General features: G+C 61.7%; 2 protein-coding genes across 2 annotated transcripts; both read left to right on the top strand.

The window, feature by feature from the left end:
* The first annotated feature begins 305 nt into the window (after positions 1–305).
* EBP (EBP cholestenol delta-isomerase) lies at positions 306–2660 on the top strand. Its single transcript, XM_054295368.1, is given in 8 exon segments — positions 306–365; positions 579–910; positions 1302–1338; positions 1419–1449; positions 1451–1550; positions 2423–2499; positions 2501–2554; positions 2556–2660. Coding segments are annotated over 7 exon segments (696 nt in total). The 5' UTR covers positions 306–365; positions 579–591; the 3' UTR covers positions 2634–2660.
* A 1488-nt stretch (positions 2661–4148) lies between these two features.
* On the top strand, positions 4149–16860 carry OTUD5 (OTU deubiquitinase 5). The gene is given in 16 exon segments (XM_054295367.1): positions 4149–4488; positions 4491–4523; positions 4526–4749; positions 6328–6424; positions 7055–7119; positions 8149–8305; positions 9445–9461; positions 9463–9594; positions 11471–11656; positions 13246–13344; positions 13346–13381; positions 13383–13411; positions 13413–13447; positions 15038–15100; positions 15103–15150; positions 16702–16860. Coding segments are annotated over 16 exon segments (1644 nt in total). The 5' UTR covers positions 4149–4184; the 3' UTR covers positions 16821–16860.
* The last annotated feature ends 1164 nt before the right edge of the window (positions 16861–18024 follow it).

The raw sequence follows: 18024 nt of genomic DNA, 5'->3' as shown, positions 1-18024 counted from the left end.
CCGTGTATAATTTGGGGGGGGGGTCCCCACAGAGGCCCCGTATAGGTGGTTAAGAAACGCCCACTTTATACGAAACCACGCCCCTTAGGGCGGAGAATAAGCACGGCAGTACGAGGCCACGCCCCAAAGTGAGACCACGCCTCCAAACAAAACCAACGCCCTCTGGCCCCACATCTCCCCAGTGGCGGGCGCGGCCAATCAGCGCCCGGCAGAGAAGCGGGCGGGCCTCGTTCCTATTGGCCGACCTTGAGCCGCCGCGCTCCTATTGGCCGCGGGGGCGGCGTGGGGGCGGGGCGAGGCGCGGCGCGCGGCGGCGGCGGTCGCGGGAGCGGCCCGGGAGCGAAAGCAGCGCGGGAGCGGCTGAGGTGAGCGGGGCCGGGAGCGCGCCGGGGTTGGGGCTTCACCGGGATCCGCGACCGGGGGACAGCCGGGACCGCTCGGCGCGGGGCCGGAGAGAGCGGGGGAACCGCGGGGGATTCGCGGGGAGGCGTGGGCGGTGTCGCTGTCGCCGTTCTCCGTTCGGGCCTTGCCGGGCCGCGCTCACCGCCACCCTTCCCTCACGCTCTCCCTCCCCACAGGGGCGCTGTTGCCATGGAGACGAGCGCGCACCCCTATTGGCCGCGCGCGCTGGCGTTGCCGGGGTTACGTGGCGGGCGCGGCGGCCCCGGCTGGCAGTGCGCAGGCGCGGTGGCGGCGGCGGCGGCGGCGCTGTTCGCGCTGGGCTGGGCCCTGGGCGGGACCGGGGGCGGAGACAAGGGCGGGGCGAAGGGCGTAGCCAAGCGAAGCCCCGCCCGCCGGCTGGTCCTGGGCTGGTTCCTGGTGTGCGCCGGCATCCATGGGGTCCTGGAAGGATATTTCAGCCTCCGGCACCGGGAGCTGCCCGCCGACACCGGGCTGCTGGCCGACGTCTGTGAGCACCCGCGGGGGGCGCTGGGCTGGGCGGGGGGCGCTGGGGAGGGGTCTCGAGGGGAGCCCGGGGCACTGGGCACGTGGGGAGGGGTTCATGGGGCATCTGGGAGGGTCCCTGGGGCATCTGAGGGGTCTCTGGGTCATTTGTGGGGTTTCTGGGTACATGGGGAGGGGTCCCAAGGGCATCAGGGGGCACTGGAGGGGCACTGTGCACATGGGGAGGTGTCGCTGGGGCATCTATGGGGTCCCTGGGGCATTTGGGGGATCCCTGGATATGTGGGGAGGGGTCCCTGGGGTATCTGGGGGTCTCTGGGCAGGTGGGCAGGGGCACAGCCGGGTGCTGGGGGTCTCCTGTCCCCCCACTAACCCGAAGCCCCCTCCCCAAATTTCAGGGAAGGAATACGCCAAGGCCGACAGCCGCTACATGACGTGAGTTGGGGACATTGGGGACACCAAGGAGGGGGTGGCCGTGTCCCCGGTGTCCCCAGCTGACCCTCCCCCTCCCGCAGGAGCGATGACTTCACGGTTGCCATGGAGACGGGTGACAGCCTGGGCCTGGGGTCCTCTGAGCTTCCTCACCTTCCTCGCCCTCCTGCGGCAGCACCCGGCCCGCTACATCCTGCAGCTCGTGGTGTCCCTGGGTATGGCAACCTGTGTCACCTGTGTCACCTCCCCAGTGTCACCAATGTCACCTGTGTCACCATCCCTGTGTCACCTCCCCAGTGTCCCTGTGTCACCAGTGTCCCTGTGTTACCTGTGTCATCTCCCAGTGTCTCTTGAGTCACCCTCCCTGTGTCACCTGTGTCACCTCCCCAGTGTCCCTGTCACCATGTCACCTGTGTCAGCTCTGTCACCATCCCAGTGTCACCTGTGTCACCTCCCCAGTGTCACCAATGTCACCATCCCAGTGTCCCTGTGTCATCTCTGTCACCATCCCCCAGGCCTGTCCCTGTTCCCAGGCTGTCCCCATGTCCCTGTTGCTGTCCCTGACCCCTCTCCCTGTCCCCATGCTGTCCCTGACCCCTGTCCCTGTTCCCTGTGTCCCCAGGGCAACTATATGGTGACATCCTGTACTTTGCCCCGGCTGTCCCCCGACCCTGTCCCTTGTCCCCAAGCTGTCTCTAACCCCTCTCTGTGTCCCTGTGCCCAGGCCAGCTGTACGGTGACATCCTGTACTTTGCCCTGGCTGTCCCCAGGCTGTCCCCATGTCCCTAACCCTGTCCCTGTCTGTGTCCCAGGCCAGCTGTACGGTGACATCCTGTACTGTCCTGTCCCTAATTGTGTCCCTGTCCCTCTGTCCCCAGGCCAGCTGTACGGTGACATCCTGTACTGTCCCTAATCCTGTCCCTAACCCTGTCCCTGTGTCCCCAGGCCAGCTGTACGGTGACATCCTGTACTGTCCCTGTCCCTAATTGTGTCCCTGTCTGTCCCTCTGTCCCCAGGCCAGCTGCACGGTGACATCCTGTACTGTCCCTGTCCCTAATTGTGTCCCTGTCTGTCCCTCTGTCCCCAGGCCAGCTGTACGGTGACATCCTGTACTTCGCCACGGAGGCCGGGGCGGGCTGGGCTCACAGCGACCCCCACCCCCTTTTATTTCTGGGGTTACTTCGTGGGGCTCAACGGGCTCTGGGTGCTCGTGCCCGCCCCTGCTGATGCTGGATGCCAGCCGGGAGCTGGCGCGGGCACAGCGCGGGCACGACCGGCCCCGGCACAAGGCTCACTGAGGGGGGGGCGGGGAGAGACCCCCGGGGCCCCCCCATGGGCTGAGAGAGCCCCCCATGGACCCCCTGGGCTGAGGGACCCCCCGAGAGACCTCCAGGTGTGAGGGACGCCCCCTCACGGCCTGAGACCCCCCCCCCCCAAGCCCAAGGGACACCCCCCCCCCCCCCCCACAAGGGAGGGTTCAGCACTGAGAGGGTCCTGGAGGGGAATTTTAGGACTCCCCCCCCCAACCTCAGAGACCCCCCCCCCAAGTGAGGGTTCAGGTCCTGGAGGGGAATTTGGGCACCCCTCCCAAAAGCTCAGGGAGAGCAGCTGGAGCCCCCCCCCCCCATGTTTCCCATGGGGGTCACAGCCTCGTTTTTGGGCGTCCCCCTGTCCTTTTTGGGGATCAACTTCTCGATTTTGGAGTCTCAGCCTCATTTTTGGGGGTTCCCCCTCATTTTTGGGGGCGTGCTGTGGGAATGTCCCTCGTTCCTGGGGGGCAGGGATGGATTTTAATAAAGGAGCTGGAAATGGAGCTCAGGTCTGGTTTTGGGGGGTCCTGGGGGGGTTTTGGAGGGTCCTGGGGAGTCTTAGGGAGATCCTGTGGAATTTTGGAGGGTCCTAATGGGTTTTGGAGGGGTCATGGTGGGTTTCTAGCGGGTCTCGACAGTGTTTGGGGGGTTTCTGGGGGATTTTGGGGGATCCTTTTGGGTTTTGGGGAGGTCGTGGTGGTGTTGGGGGATCATGGAGGGTTTTGGGAGGGTCCAGCAGAAGTTTGGGGGGATCCTGGTGGGTTTTGGAGGGTCCTGAGAGGATCTGGGGAGTCCTGAGGGGTTTTGAGGGTTCCTGGAGAGTTTTTGGGGGGTCCTGAGGGGTTTTTGGGGGGGTTGGAGCACGCGGGAGGGCGGGAAGGGGCGGGTTTACCGAAGATTGACAGGTGGTGGGTGGGGTTACGGCAGGGGCGGTGCTCCTCTCCTCGGATCCGCCCCTGACGCGCCTGAGCCAATAGGAAATTAGGTCGCTTGCTGCAGCCAATAGGAAGGCGATGTGGGCGGGGTTATGACTCGAACCAATCAACGCTCGGCGTCTCCTCGCTGCTCCCTCCTACTAATGATTGACGTGCCACCACCCAATCAACGCTCACGTTTACCCAAACCGCTCCTTCCCCCTCTGCTTAACCGACACCTCCACCAACCAATCACCGCTCCCGTTCCTCCCCCAAACCCAACCAATCACCTCTCTCCCTCCCCGTCTCATCCAATCCCCTCTCTCCCCCTCCATCACCATAGCAACACCCATCCCGCCTCCCCCTCACCGAGGCGCAGAGACGAAAGGCGGGACTTCCTCCGCTCTCTCAGCCAATCACAGCTCTCCCCTACCTCCGCCAGCCAATGGCGCGGCGCGGCGCGGGCGAGGCGGAAGCGCGCGCGGGGTCGGAGGTCGCGGCTGTTGATGTTGACACGGCCCCGGCGGCCGCAGCGCCCCGCGGCCCCTCAGCGCCGGGGGCGCCCCCGAGCCCCGCGGCGCCCCCCGAGCCCCGCGCCGCGCCCGCGCCCCATGCGCGCCCCGCCATGACCATCCTCCCCAAGAAAAAGCCGGTCCCGGCTCCCGACGGTGATGGCGATTCCGGCCCTGACGCGGGGCCCGAGCGCGGAGCGGACGCGGGGCCCGAGCGAGGCCCCGGAGGCGTCGGCGAACCCGGCGGGCCCGGCGTGGGGGGGCCGCGGCCTCGCGCCTCTCCGCCGCCGCCGCTGCGGGGCTGGGCCGGGCTGCCCGGAGCCGCCGGTTCTCCTCCTCCCGCCGGGCCCGGCTCCGGTAGCGGCGGGCCCGGTTCCGCCGACGGCCCCGCGGCGCTGCTGGGGCTGGAGGCGGCGGCGCTGGGCTGCCCGAGCCCCGCGGGCCCGGCTGCGGCGCGGAGCCGGGGGAGGCCCCGGGCACAGCAAGCGGCGGCGGCGAGGAGGGGCCGGGCCCAGCGCGGGCCCCGCGGGCTCCGGCCCCGGCGGGATCGGGCTCGGGATGGGGCTGGGACCCCCCGGCTGCGGCAGCCCCGGGCCCGACGAGGCGGGAGGCGGCTACAACAGCGAGGATGAGTACGAGGCGGGAAGGGTGGAGATGGACCCGGCCACCGCCGAGCAGGTGCGGGGACAAACGGGGGGACAGCGAGGGGGCATCTGGGGACACCGGGGGGACACCGGGGACAGTGTGGGGACATCAGGGGACACCAGTGGGACAAAATGGGCACCGGGGGTGACACTGAGAGACAGCGAGGGACATCAGGGGACTCTGGGGGGTTAGGGGGGACAGTGAGGGGACAGCAGGGACACTGGCAGGACTTGGGGGGACATCAGGGGGGACTGGGGGGCACAAAATGAGCACCGAGGGTGACAGCGAGCGACACTGAGGGGCCATCTGGGGACACTGGGGGACATCAGGAGGCACTGGGGGGGACATTGGGGGACATCAGGGACCCTGTGGAGGACCTGGGGGGACATCAGAGGACGCAGGGGGACACTGGAGGGACATCAGGGTGACAGCAGGGGACACTGAGGGACGGTGGGGGACAGGGAGGGACTCTGGGGGGAAACAAGGGGGACGTCAGGGGGACATCAGGTGGCACCTGGGGACATTGAAGGATACCAGGGGACATCAGGGGGACACTGTGGGGACATCGGGAGATATCGGGGGGACATCAAGGGGCGACGTCTGGTGACACCAGAGGGGGTGTGAGGGTGACACCAGGGGACACTTGGGGACATTGAGGGGGACACCAGGGGGGCACGAGGGACCTGCCGGCTTTGCTGTCCCCCCCCCCCCCCCCCCCATCCAAGGCTGTCATTGTCCCTTTTTTGCCGCTGTTTGTCCCCAAATTGTCACCGCTTTGTCTCCCCCATTTTGGGACCCCTCCTTGTCCCCCAAGATTTCCTGACCACCCCCCCCTTTCCCTGCTGCCCTGAGACCCCTCCCCACATTCCCCCAGTGTCCCCTCTCCTTGTCCCCACTTGGTGACACCCCCCAGACCCCTCCCTGTCCCGCTTCTCAGGGACCCCCAAAACCCCCCCAGGACCCCCCAAAAAACCCCCTTTACCTCCCCAGGACCCCCCAAAACCCCCCCAGACCCCCCCTTTACCCCCCCTTTACCCCCCCCACTCCCTTTGCTCCTCTATGGACCCCAGCCCTTTGTCCCCCCCCTGTGTCCCTCAGCTCCTTCCCCCCTCCTGTGCCCCCCCAATGACCCCCAGGGACCCCCGAGGGAACCCCCAAACCCCCCAGGGACCCCCCAAGTCCCCAGAGGACCCCCAAGGACCCCCCCAGCCCCAAGGACCCCCTCAGGACTCCCCCTTTTTCTCCTCTTTCCTCCCTTTGTGACCCCAACCCCTCATCCCCTGTGGGTTCTTCATCTCCCAACCCCCCCGTGCCCCTCCCCAATGACCCCAGGGACCCCCCAGGACCCCCCAAGTCCCCAAAAGACTCCCCCAACCCCAAAGGACCCCCCCAAGCCCCAAAAATCCCCCCTGAACGCCCCCTTTTTCTCTGTTTTTCCCCTTTTGTCACCCCAAGCCCTCGTTCTGTGTGGCTCCCTCAGCTCCCCCCATCTCATACCCCCACAATGACCCAAGGGACCCCCGAGGGACCCCCCCAGAGACCCCCCCAAGATGCCAAGGGACCCCCCCAAAGGACCCCCAGGACCCCCCCCGAGCCCGGCTGTGTCTCCAGCAGGAGCACCGGTTCGAGAAGGCTCTGCGGGAGAAGAAAGGCTTCATCATCAAACGCATGAAGGAGGACGGGGCCTGCCTGTTCCGGCCGTGGGTGAGCCCGAAATCACCCCAAAAATCACCCCAAAAATCTACCCAAAACCCCCCCAAAATCACCCCACAAAAACTCCAAAAAACACCCCCAAAACCCGCCCAAAATCACCCCAAACCTACCCCAAAAATCCCCCAAAATCACCCCAAAAAAATCCCCCAAAATCACCCCCAAAAATTCCCCAAAATCCCTCAAAATCACCTCAAAAAACACCCCCAAAACCCACCCAAAATCACCCCAAACCCACCCCAAAAATTCCCCAGAATCAGCCCAAGAAAAACGAAAATCAGCCCAAAAAAGCCCCAAAAATCCCCCAAAAAACACCGCAAAAACCACCCCCAAAATCACCCCACAAAAACCCCAAAAAACACCCCTAAAACCCACCCAAAATCACCCCAAAAACCACCAAAGCCACCCCAAAATTCCCCAAAAAGAACCCTCAAAATCACCCCAAAATCATCACCCCAAAATCCTCCAAAATCCTATCACCCCCAAAAAACCAAAATCACCAAAAAAATTCCCCCAAGTCACCCCAAAAATCCCCCAAAATCACCCCAAAAAACCCCCAAAATCCCCCCAGCCCCCCCCCCCGAGGCGCTGCCACCCCCCCAATGTCCCCTGTGTGTCCCCCCCGCAGCCGATCAGGTGTACGGAGACCAGGACATGCACGAGGTGGTGAGGAAGCACTGCATGGACTACCTGGTGAGGGACTGGGGGGCACTGGGAGGGACTGGGAGGGCACGGGAGGGGACTGGGAAGGGGACACAGATGGACTGGGAAGAGACTGGGAGGGCACTGGGATGGACTGGGACAGACTGGGATGGATGGAGAGAGCACTGGGAGGGACTGGGATGGACTGGGAGGGCACTGGGAGGGACTGGGATGGACTAGGGAATGCACTGGGATGGACTGGGAGGATTGGGAGGGGACTGGGAGGGCATTGGAAAGGACTGGGAAGGCACTGGGGGAACTGGGAGGGACTGGGATGCACTGAGGGAGCACTGGGATTGCCTGGAAGGCGCTGGGAGGGGACTGGAGGGCACTGGGATGGACTGGGATGGACTGGGAGAGCACTGGATGGACTGGGGGGGACTGGGATGGGCTAGGATGGGTTGGGAGGGGCATTAAGAGGGACTGGGAGGGACTGGGATGGACCTGGGAGGGGATTGGGATGGACTGGTGAGGGACTGGGAGGACACTGGGGGACACTGGGGGGCACTGGGAGGGGATTGGGGGGCACTGGGGGACACTGGGGGGGACTGGGGGACACTGGGGGGGACTGGGAGGGGATTGGGGGGCACTGGGAGGGTGCTCAGAACTTGGGGGGACCAGGTCACTGTTCCCTCCCCTCTCCCCCAGTGTCCCCAGGGCTCTCCCACTTCTGTCCCCAGTGTCTCTGTGCTGGCTGTGTCCCTCCCCACCACTGTCCCCAACCTGTCCCCAGCTGTCTCCCGTGTCCCCAGCTATCCCCAACCTGTCCCCAGCCTGTCCCCAGCTGTCCCCAATGGTGCTGTGCCTGTCCCCCTGTGTTCCCAGCTGTCCCCAGCCTGTCCCCAACCTGTCCCCTGTGTCTCCAGATGAAGAACGCCGATTATTTCTCCAATTCAGTGTCCCCAGGGCTCTCCCAGCCTGTCCCCAATGGTGCTGTGCCTGTCCCCAGCCTGTCCCCCATGTCCCTAACCTGTCCCCAGCCTGTCCCCCGTGTGCCCAACCTGTCCCCTGTGTCCCCAGATGAAGAACGCCGATTATTTCTCCAATTACGTCACGGAGGATTTCACCACCTACATCAACCGCAAGCGCAAGAGCACCTGCCACGGGAACCACATCGAGATGCAGGCCATGGCCGAGATGTACAACCGGCCCGTCGAGGTCTACCAGTACGGCACTGGTGAGACTGGGAGGGACTGGGAGCACTGGGGAGGGGTCCCATGCACACTGGGAACACTGGGGAGGGGTCCCACGGGTGCTGGGGGTTATTGGGGAGGGGTCTCTGGGGGGCCATGGGAGCCACATGGAGATGCAGACCATGGCTGAGATGTACAGCCAGCCCATGGGAGGCTACCAGTATGGCACTGGTGAGACTGGAAGCACTGGGGAGGGGTCCCTGAGGCACTGGGGTTATTGGGGAGGGGTCCCCTGGGTGCTGGGTTATTGGGGAGGGGTCTCTGAGGGACCATGGGAACCACAGCCATGGCCGAGATGTACAACCGGCCCGTCGAGGTCTGCCAGTACGGCACTGGTGAGACTGGGGGCACTGGGGAGGGGTCCCATGGGTGCTGGGGTTATTGGGGAGGGGTCCCTGAGGCACTGGGAGCACTGGGGAGGGGTCCAAGGTGCCATTCTTGAGATCCCTGCTGTGTGTTTTGGGGTCCCAGGTGGATTTTTTGAGGATCCCATCCAAATTTTCAGGGATCCCATCCAAATTTTCGGGGATCCCATCTGGATTTTGGAGGATCCCAGCTGCTTTTGCAAGGATCCCATCTGAATTTTTGGGGTCTCATCTGAATTTTTGGGATCCCGTCTGGTTTTTTTGAGATCCCAGCTGGATTTTCGGAGATCCCGTCTGGATTTTCGGGAATCCCATCTGGTTTTTTGGGATCCCATCCCGATTTTTTGGATCCCATCCCGATTTCTTGGATCCCAGCTGTTTTTGTGAAATCCCATCTGTACTTTTTTTTGGATCCTATCTAGATTTTCGGGGCTCCCAGGCAGTTTTTTAGGATCCCAGCTGTTGTTTCCAGGATTTCATCTGGATTTTTGGGGTGCCATTGTATTTGGGGTCCCATGTGTATTTTGAGGTTCCATCTGGGTTTTTGGAGTGCCATGTGTTATTTTGGGGTCCCATCTGGGTTTTTTGGGTGCCACGTGTATTTTGGGGTCCCATCTGTTTTTGCGAGACCCCAGCTGGATTTTTTGGATCCTATCTGGATTTTCGGGGCTCCCAGTCAGTTTTTTAGGATCCCAGCTGTTTTCTCAATTATTTAATCTGTATTTTGGGGTGCTGTGTGTTATTTTTGGGGTGCCCAGAGCCCATCAACACGTTCCCACGGCATCCAGCACAACGAGGACGAGCCCATCCGGGTCAGCTACCACCGCAACATCCACTACAACTCCGTGGTGAACCCCAACAAGGCGACCATCGGCGTGGGGCTGGGGCTGCCCTCCTTCAAACCGGGGGTACGTGGGGTTGGGACCCCGAAATTGGGGTCTGGGAACCCTCCCTGAGCCCCCTTTCTGTGGGGCTGGGGCTGCCCTGCTTCAAACTGGGGGTACGGGATGGGGGGACCCCGAAATTGGGGTCTGGGGACCCTCCCTGAGCCCCCATTCCATCCCTGAGCCCCCTTTCTGTGGGGCTGGGGCTGCCCTCCTTCAAACCGGGGGTACGGGATGGGGGGGACCCCGAAATTGGGGTCTGGGGACCCTCCCTGAGCCCCCATTCCATCCCTGAGCCCCCTTTCTGTGGGGCTGGGGCTGCCCTCCTTCAAACTGGGGGTACGGGACAGGGGGGACCCCGAAATTGGGGGGTGGGGATCCTCTCTGAGCCCCCTTTCTATGGGGCTGGGGCTGCCCTCCTTCAAAACAGGGTAAATGGGGGGGACCCCGAAATTGGGGTCTGGGGACCCTCCCTGAGCCCCATTCCATCCCTGAACGCCCTTTCTGTGGGGCTGGGGCTGCCCTCCTTCAAACCGGGGGTACGGGACAGGGGGGACCCCGAAATTGGGGTTTGAGGAGTCTGATTTGGGGGATAGGACCCCTAATTTGAGGTCTGGGGACTTTGATTTGGGGGGTGGGATCCCAAGTTTGGGGAGTGGGGACTGTGATTTAGGGGTGGACCTCGAGTTTGGGTGGGGTCCTGAGTTTGGGGTCTGGGAACCTTGATTTGGGGGCTGGGGAGTCTGATTTGGGGAGTAGGACCCCGAGTTTGGGGGGTGGGACCCCAAGATTGCGGTCTGGGGACCTTTCCTGAACCCCCATTCCATCCCTGAGCCCCCTTTCCGTGGGGCTGGGGCTGCCCTCCTTCAAACCGGGGGTACGCGATGGGGGACCCCGAGATTGGGGTCTGAGGGCCTTGATTTGGGGGGTGGGACCCCCTGCGTGTCCCACGGTGTCTCCTGTGTGTTCCTGGTGTCCCCAATGTCCCCTCCGGTTCCTCATGTCCCCTTGTGTCCCCTCGTGTCCCCAGTGTCCCCCCATGTTCCCAATGTCCCCAGCGTCGCCTCACATCCCAGTGTCCCCAATGTCCCCAGTGCCCCTCACGTCCCACAGTGTCCCTTTGCGTCCCCAGTGTCCCCTCATGTCCCCAATATCTCCGGTGTCCCAATGTCCCCTCTCATCCCCTGGTGTCCCCAGTGTCCCCAATGCCCCTCACGTCCCCCAGTGTCTCCATTGTCCCTGGTGTCCTCTCATGTCCCCATGTCCTCAGTGTCCCCCATGCTCCCAATGCCCCCCTCATGTCCTCAGTGTCCCTGGTGTCCCCAATGTCCCCCTCACATCCTGTAGTCCCCCGATGTCCCCCAGTGTCCTCAGTGCCCTGGTGTCCCCAGTGTTGCGGTGTCCTCAATGTCCCCAGTGTCCCCTCACGTCCCGGTGTCCCCAATGTCCCTTCATGTCCTGGTGTCCCCAATGTCCCCAATATCTCCAATGTCCCCTCACGTCCCGGTGTCCTCAGTGTCCCCTCACATCCTGCTGTCCCCAGTGTCCCCAGTATCCCCACTGTCCCCAGTGTCCCACTGTCCCCAATGTCCCCAATGTCCCCTGGTGTCCCCACTGTCCCCAGTGTCCCCACTGTCCCCAGTGTCCCCAATGTCCCCCGTGTCCCCACTGTCCCCAGTGTCCGCACTGTCCCCTGTGTCCCCACTGTCCCCTGTGTCCGCGCTGTCCCCAGTGTCCCCACTGTCCCAGTGTCCCCACTGTCCCCAGTGTCCGCGCTGTCCCCTGTGTCCCCACTGTCCCAGTGTCCCCACTGTCCCCTGTGTCCGCGCTGTCCCCAGTGTCCCCACTGTCCCAGTGTCCCCCACTGTCCCAGTGTCCGCGCTGTCCCCTGTGTCCCCAGCTGGCGGAGCAGTCCCTGATGAAGAGCGCCATCAAGACGTCGGAGGAGTCGTGGATCGAGCAGCAGATGCTGGAGGACAAGAAGCGCGCCACCGACTGGGAGGCCACCAACGAGGCCATCGAGGAGCAGGTGGCCCGCGAGTCCTACCTGCAGTGGCTGCGCGACCAGGAGAAGCAGGCGCGGCAGGTGGGACAGCGCGCGTGCGTCACTGTCACTGTCACCAGTGTCACCGTCCCTGTCACCAATGTCACCGTCCCTGTGAGCCCCTTGTGTCACCATCGGTGTCAGCGTCCATGTCACCATCCCTGTCACTGTCCATGTCACTGTCCGTGTCCCTGCCATCCCCTTGTGTCACCATCCCTGTCACCGTCTGTGTCACCATCCCTGTCACCAGTGTCGCCATCCCTGTCACCGCCCCTGTCATCCCTGTGTCACCATCCTGTCGCCATCCTGTCACCATTCCTGTCACAAGTGTCACCATCTCTGTCACTGTCCATGTCACGATCCGTGTCCCTGCCATCCCCTCGTGTCACCGTCCCTGTCACCATCAGTGTCCCTGGTGTCACTGCCCGTGTCACCGTTGATGTCCCTGCCACACCTCATGTCACCATCCGTCCCTGTGAGCCCCTGGTGTCACCATCCGTGTCACCATTCATGTCACCATCTGGCCCCTGGTGTCCCCATCTGTGTCACCATCAGTGTCACCGCCCCTGTCACCATCCCTGTCACCATCCGTGTCCCCAGAAGCTCCTAGTGTCACCATCAGTGTCACCATCTGTGTCCCTGCCATCCCCTGGCGTCACCATCTGTGTCACCATGCCTGTCACCATCCGTGTCACCGTCAGTGTCCCTGGTGCCACCACCTATGTCACCAATCGTGTCACCGTCAGTGTCCCTGGTGCCACTGTCTGTGTCACCATCCATGTCCCTGTGAGCCCTTGGTGCCACCATCTGTGTCATCACCCCTGTCACCATTCGTGTCTCCATTGGTGTCACCGGGAGCCCCTGTGTCACCATTGGTGTCACCACCAGTGTCCCTGTGAGCCCCTGGTTTCACCACTGGTGTCACCATCGGTGTCCCTGCCATCCCTTGGTGTCCCCATCGCTGTCCCATGAGCCCCTGGTGTCCCCTGGTGTCCCCACAGCCACGCCGTGGCTGCGGCCAGTGGCCTGGAGGAGTGGAGTGACCACTGACCCCTGTGCACTGTGGTCACTCTATGATCACTCTGTGCTCACTCTATGGTCACTATGGTCACTCTGTGGTCACTCTGTGGTCACTCTGGTCACTCTATGGTCACTCTGTGCTCACTCTATGGTCACTCTGGTCACTCTGTGGTCACTTTGGTCATTCTATGGTCACTCTGGTCACTCTGTGGTCACTCTGTGCTCACTCTATGGTCACTCTGGTCACTCTGTGGTCACTCTGGTCACTCTATGGTCACTCTGGTCACTCTGTGCTCACTCTATGGTCACTCTGGTCACTCTGTGGTCACTCTGGTCACTCTGTGCTCACTCTATGGTCACTATGGTCACTCTGTGGTCACTCTGGTCACTCTGTGCTCACTCTATGGTCACTATGGTCACTCTATGGTCACTCTGGTCACTCTGTGCTCACTCTATGGTCACTCTGGTCACTCTGTGCTCACTCTGGTCACTCTATGGTCACTCTGGCCACTCTGTGCTCACTCTATGGTCACTCTGTGGTCACTGTGGTCACTCTATGGTCACTCAGTGGTCACTCAGTGTCACTCTGGTCACTCTCACTGTCCCCACAGCCGCGCAAGGCCAGCGCCACGTGCAGCTCGGCCACGGCGGCGGCCGCCAGCGGCCTGGAGGAGTGGAGCGGGCGCTCCCCCCGGCCCCGCAGCGCCGCCCCCCTCCCCCGAGCACCCCGGGCTGCACCCCGAGACCCCCCGGCCCCAAACCGCCCTCGCCCGGAGCGCCCCTGCTGGAAACCGCCCTCGCCCTGCGCGCCAGGTGCCGCCAGGGGCGCTGGGGGCAAACTGGGGGGCAAACTGAGAATCTGGACTGGGGGCAAACTGGGGGAACTGGGGGCAAACTGGGAGGCAAACTGGGAGTGCAAAGTGGGGGCACTGGGGAGACTGGGAACACAAACTGGGGGCATTGGGAGGGGTGGGGGACAAACTGGGGACACTGGGGAGTACTGGGGGCACTGGGAGTGCAAACGGGGGGCACTGGGAACCTAAACTGGGGGCACTGGGAGCACTGGGAGTGCAAACTGGGGGCACTGGGAGCACTGAGGGGGGCAAACTGGGGGCACTGGGAACACAAACTGGGGGGACTGGGAGACCTAACTGGGGGCACTGGGAACACTGGGAGTCTGGACTGGGAGCACTGGGGGGACTGGGGGGCAAACTGGGGGCACTGGCAGCACTGGGAGCCTAAAGTGGGGGGCCTGGGAGCACTGGGGCACAAACTGGGGGGACTGGGGGGACTGGGAGCCTAAACTGGGGCACTGGCAGCACTGGGAGTCTAAACTGGGGGGACTGGGAATCTGGGGCACTGGGAGCCCAGACTGGGAGAATGGGGAGCCCAAACTGGGAGCTCTGGGGATACTGGGAGCTCAAACTTGGGGGGATGGAGAGGCCTAACTGGGGGGACTGGGGCACTGGGAGCCCAAACTGGGAGTTACTGGGAGGTTTTGGGGTGCTGGAGGGGTTAACTATGTGCTAATGGGGCACTGGGATCCCTCAAACTGGGACTGGGGGATAGGGACGGATTTGGGGTCTGGGGTAGGGCTCCCTGATCCCAAATGTGGGGATTTGGGGTTGAGGGGTCCCTGATGCCAAATTTTGGGGTTTTTTGGGGGGGTCCCTGAGCCCAGTGCCCCCTCAGGGACCAGCAGCCAGCTGGGGGCGGGTTTGGGGTGTTTTTTTGGGGATTTTTGGGGGGTCCCTAACCCCAATTTCCCCCCAGGGACCAGCAGCCAGCTGAGGGTGGGGGGATTTGGCTTTTTTTTGTTTCTTGGGGTTTTTCGGGGGGTCCCTAACCCCAAATTCCCCCCAGGGACCAGCAGCCAGCTGGGGGGGGGGTATCTGGGAGATTTTGGGGTTTTTGGGGATTTTTGGGGGGTCTTTAACCCAAATTCCCCCCAGGGACCAGCAGCCAGATGGGGGCAGGTTTGAGGTGTTTTTTTGGGTTTTTTGGGGATTTTTGGGGGGTCTTTAACCCCAATTCCCCCCCAGGGACCAGCAGCCAGCTGGGGGCGGGGGATTCGGGGATTTTGGGGTTTTTTGGGGATTTTTGGGGGTCTTTAACCCCAAATTCCCCCCAGGGACCAGCAGCCAGCTGGGGGCAGGTTTGAGGTGTTTTTTGGGGTTTTTTGGGATTTTTGGGGGGTCTTTAACCCCAAATTCCCCCCAGGGACCAGCAGCCAGATGGGGGCAGGTTTGAGGTGTTTTTTGGGGTTTTTTGGGGATTTTTGGGGGGTCTTTAACCCCAATTCCCCCCCAGGGACCAGCAGCCAGCTGGGGGGCGGGGGGATTCGGGAATTTTGGGGTTTTTTGGGGATTTTTGGGGGGGTCTTTAACCCCAAATTCCCCCCAGGGACCAGCAGCCAGCTGGGGGCGGGGGGCGGCCGGGCCACGCCCCCGCTGGTGTCGCTGTACCCGCGCTCGAGTGCCGCGCCATCATGCAGCAGATGTCCCCGACCGCCTTCGGTGAGCCAAAAAACCGAGAATTTGGGGCGTTTTGGGGAAATTTGGGAGGGTTTTGGGGGGATTTTGGGGTGTTCTGGGAGGGTTACCAGTGGTTCTGGAGGGATTTAAGGTGTTTTTTTGAGGGTTGTTTTGCAGGGCTTTGAAGTGGTTTTTGGGGAATTCAGGGTTTTGGGTTGTTTCGGGGCGATTTTAGGATGTTTAGGGTTGTTGTTTGGGGGATTGAGGGGTTTTGGGGGCGTTTTAGAGGATTCTGGGTTATTTGGGGGGTTTTAAGGGGCTTTTGGGGTGTTTGGGGGAATTTGGGGTTGTTTTGGGGGATTTAGGGGCGTTTTATGGTTGCTTTTTGGGGGATTGAGGTTGTTTTGGGGGTGTTTTAGGGGATTCTGGATTATTTTGGGGTACTTTAGAAGGATTTTGGGGGGATTAGGGGTTGTTTCGGGGAGCTTTTGGGGCGTTTTAGGGTTTTGGGGGATTTTTCAGTTGTTTTGGGGCGATTTGGGGCCTTTTGGGTGAATTTTGGGGCATTTTAGGGTTGTTTTTTATGGGGCTTTAGGTTGTTTTGGGGGGACTTTGGGTTGTTTTGGGGTTGTTTTTGGGGAGTTTTAAGGGGATTTTGAGGTGTTTCGGGGGATTTTGGGGCATTTTTAGTGTTGTTTTGGGGGGATTTTAGGGTTGTTTTGAGGGGGATTTAGGGTTGTTTTCTGGTTTTGGGGGGGATTTTGGGGCGTTTTAGGGTTAATTTTGGGGTGGATTTAAGGTGGTTTTTGGGGAATTCAGGGTTGTTTTTTGGGGGATTTCCGGTTGCTTTGGGGGGATTTTGAGTTGTTCTGGGAGGGATTTTGAGGGGATTTCGGGTTGTTTCAGCGTTGGTTTTGTGGGGAATTTGGGGGAGATTTAGGGGCGTTTTAGGGGGATTTAGGGCTGGTTTTGGGGGATTTTGGGGCGTTTGAGGAGATTTTGCAGCATTTTAGAGCTGTTTTGGGGGGATTTTAGGGTTGTTTTGGGGAGATTTTGGGTTGTTTCGGGGTTGTTTTTGGGGAGTTTTAAGAGGGATTTTGAGGTGTTTTGGGGGATTTTGGGGCATTTTAGGGTTATTTTGGGGTGGATTTAAGGTGGTTTTTAGGGAATTTAGGGTCGGTTTTTGGGGGATTTCCGGTTGCTTTGGGGGGATTTTGAGTTGTTCTGGGGGGGATTTGGGGGGGATTTTAGGGTGTTTTGGGGGTTGACGGTCATTTTGTGGGTTTAGGGTCGTTTTGGAGTGGTTTAAGATAATTTTGGGAGATGTGGGATCATTTTGGAGGCTTGGCATGCAGTTTAGGGGAGGAATTTTTATTCCTGGGCTCATTTAATGAGAATTTTGGGTATCCAGCAGTTGAGAAAACCCCATGGAGGTGTGGATTTATCCTTTATTTTCCAATTTTTGAGCCCAAATCCACCCCGATTTCAATACCTGGGCTGCCTCCAGAGCTTCCAAACTTTCTCCCCCAAACCCCCCCCATCTCCCCCACCCCAAATTGAAATTTTTGGGGTTCCCCCCCACCCCCGCCCCAGGCCTGAACGACTGGGAGGACGACGAGATCCTGGCGTCGGTGCTGGCGGTGTCGCAGCAGGAGTACCTGGAGACCATGAAAACCTCGCGCCACAGAGACCCCGCCGCCGACAAGAGTTGATATTGAACCCCCGGACTGCGAACCCCCCCCAAAAAAAAAAAACCCCAAAATCCCCCCTCCCCCCCCCAGAGAGACCCTCCGGACCCCGCCCCCCCCCCCCACACCCAAAAAAAACAACCAAAAAAAAAAACCAACAAAAAAACCACGGCTGAACCCCCCCGACCCCCCCCCTCCCCCAAATTCCCACCCCCCCCCCCAAAAACAAAACCCCCTAAGGGACTCTGGGTGTGAGCTGGGGGGGGGCTGAGTTTGGGGGTGACACAAAACCCCCCCCCCCCCCCCGGCAAAAACATGGAAAATGGGGGAGGGGGACACTGCGCTGGACGCCGCGGATGAACCTCGGCTGATTGATTTTGGGGGGGGGAGAACATGATGATGATGATGAAGATGGAGATGGAGATGGAGAAGACCCCTCCTCAAAATGACTGGGGGAATGGTGAGGGAGGGGCTGGTATTTTTTTTTTAGGGTCTCCTCTTTGTTCCCCTCCCCCCACCCCAAACCACCACCGTGGGATTTTTGCTGTTTGGAGGATGGGAAAGGGGGGGGAGGGGAAAATGGGGGGGGAGGGGTCTTCACTCTGCCCCTCCCCCCTCTCTCGAGTATCAGCACCTGGGGGGGAGGGGGGGGAAGGGGGGTCCGGGGGTGCTGCCCCCCCACACCCCCCCCGCACCCCGGTATTAAACTGATGCCCAGCAGCCCCCTGGCCCCGTCTGTTCGTGGGGGGCTCGGCCCCCTCCCCCACTCTCCCCCCAGACAGCCTCTTGGGGGTCCCCAGGCCCTTCGGGAGGCCCTGGGAAAGGAAGGGGAGGTGGAGATTTGCGGTTTTTGGGGGTCTCGGCTCGGTTTTGGAGGCCTCGGGCCTGGTTTTGGGCACTTCCGTGTTTACCCCGCGGTTGCCATGGTGATGCGTCGCGCTGGGATGACGCGCGCGGTGGCGGCAGCCAATCAGCGGTGAGGGCGGGAGTGAGGGTCTGTGTCACGTGGGACCGCGCCGCTGCTTGACCCAAGCGATGTCCGGGGGGTTTGGGGGCTATCGGGGCTCTGCGGGTGCTGTCGTGATACAGAAAATATCGTGACAGCCGTGGCGGGGGGTTGGGTCTCGTTATATCGCGAGAAAGCGGCGCGGGATCTCCCGGTGGCGTCGCGCTAGGCCGCGTTTCCATGGCGACAACGGGGCGTGGTTAGGGGCGTGATTAGCACATT

Source organism: Melozone crissalis, unplaced genomic scaffold, assembly GCF_028551555.1.
Source record: "Melozone crissalis strain CALT ecotype California unplaced genomic scaffold, PUWL_Pcris_2 ptg000661l_1, whole genome shotgun sequence".
Classification (NCBI taxonomy): domain Eukaryota; kingdom Metazoa; phylum Chordata; class Aves; order Passeriformes; family Passerellidae; genus Melozone; species Melozone crissalis.
The sequence above is the reverse complement of the archived record's forward strand: the minus strand, read 5'-3'. Positions and strand labels throughout refer to the sequence as shown.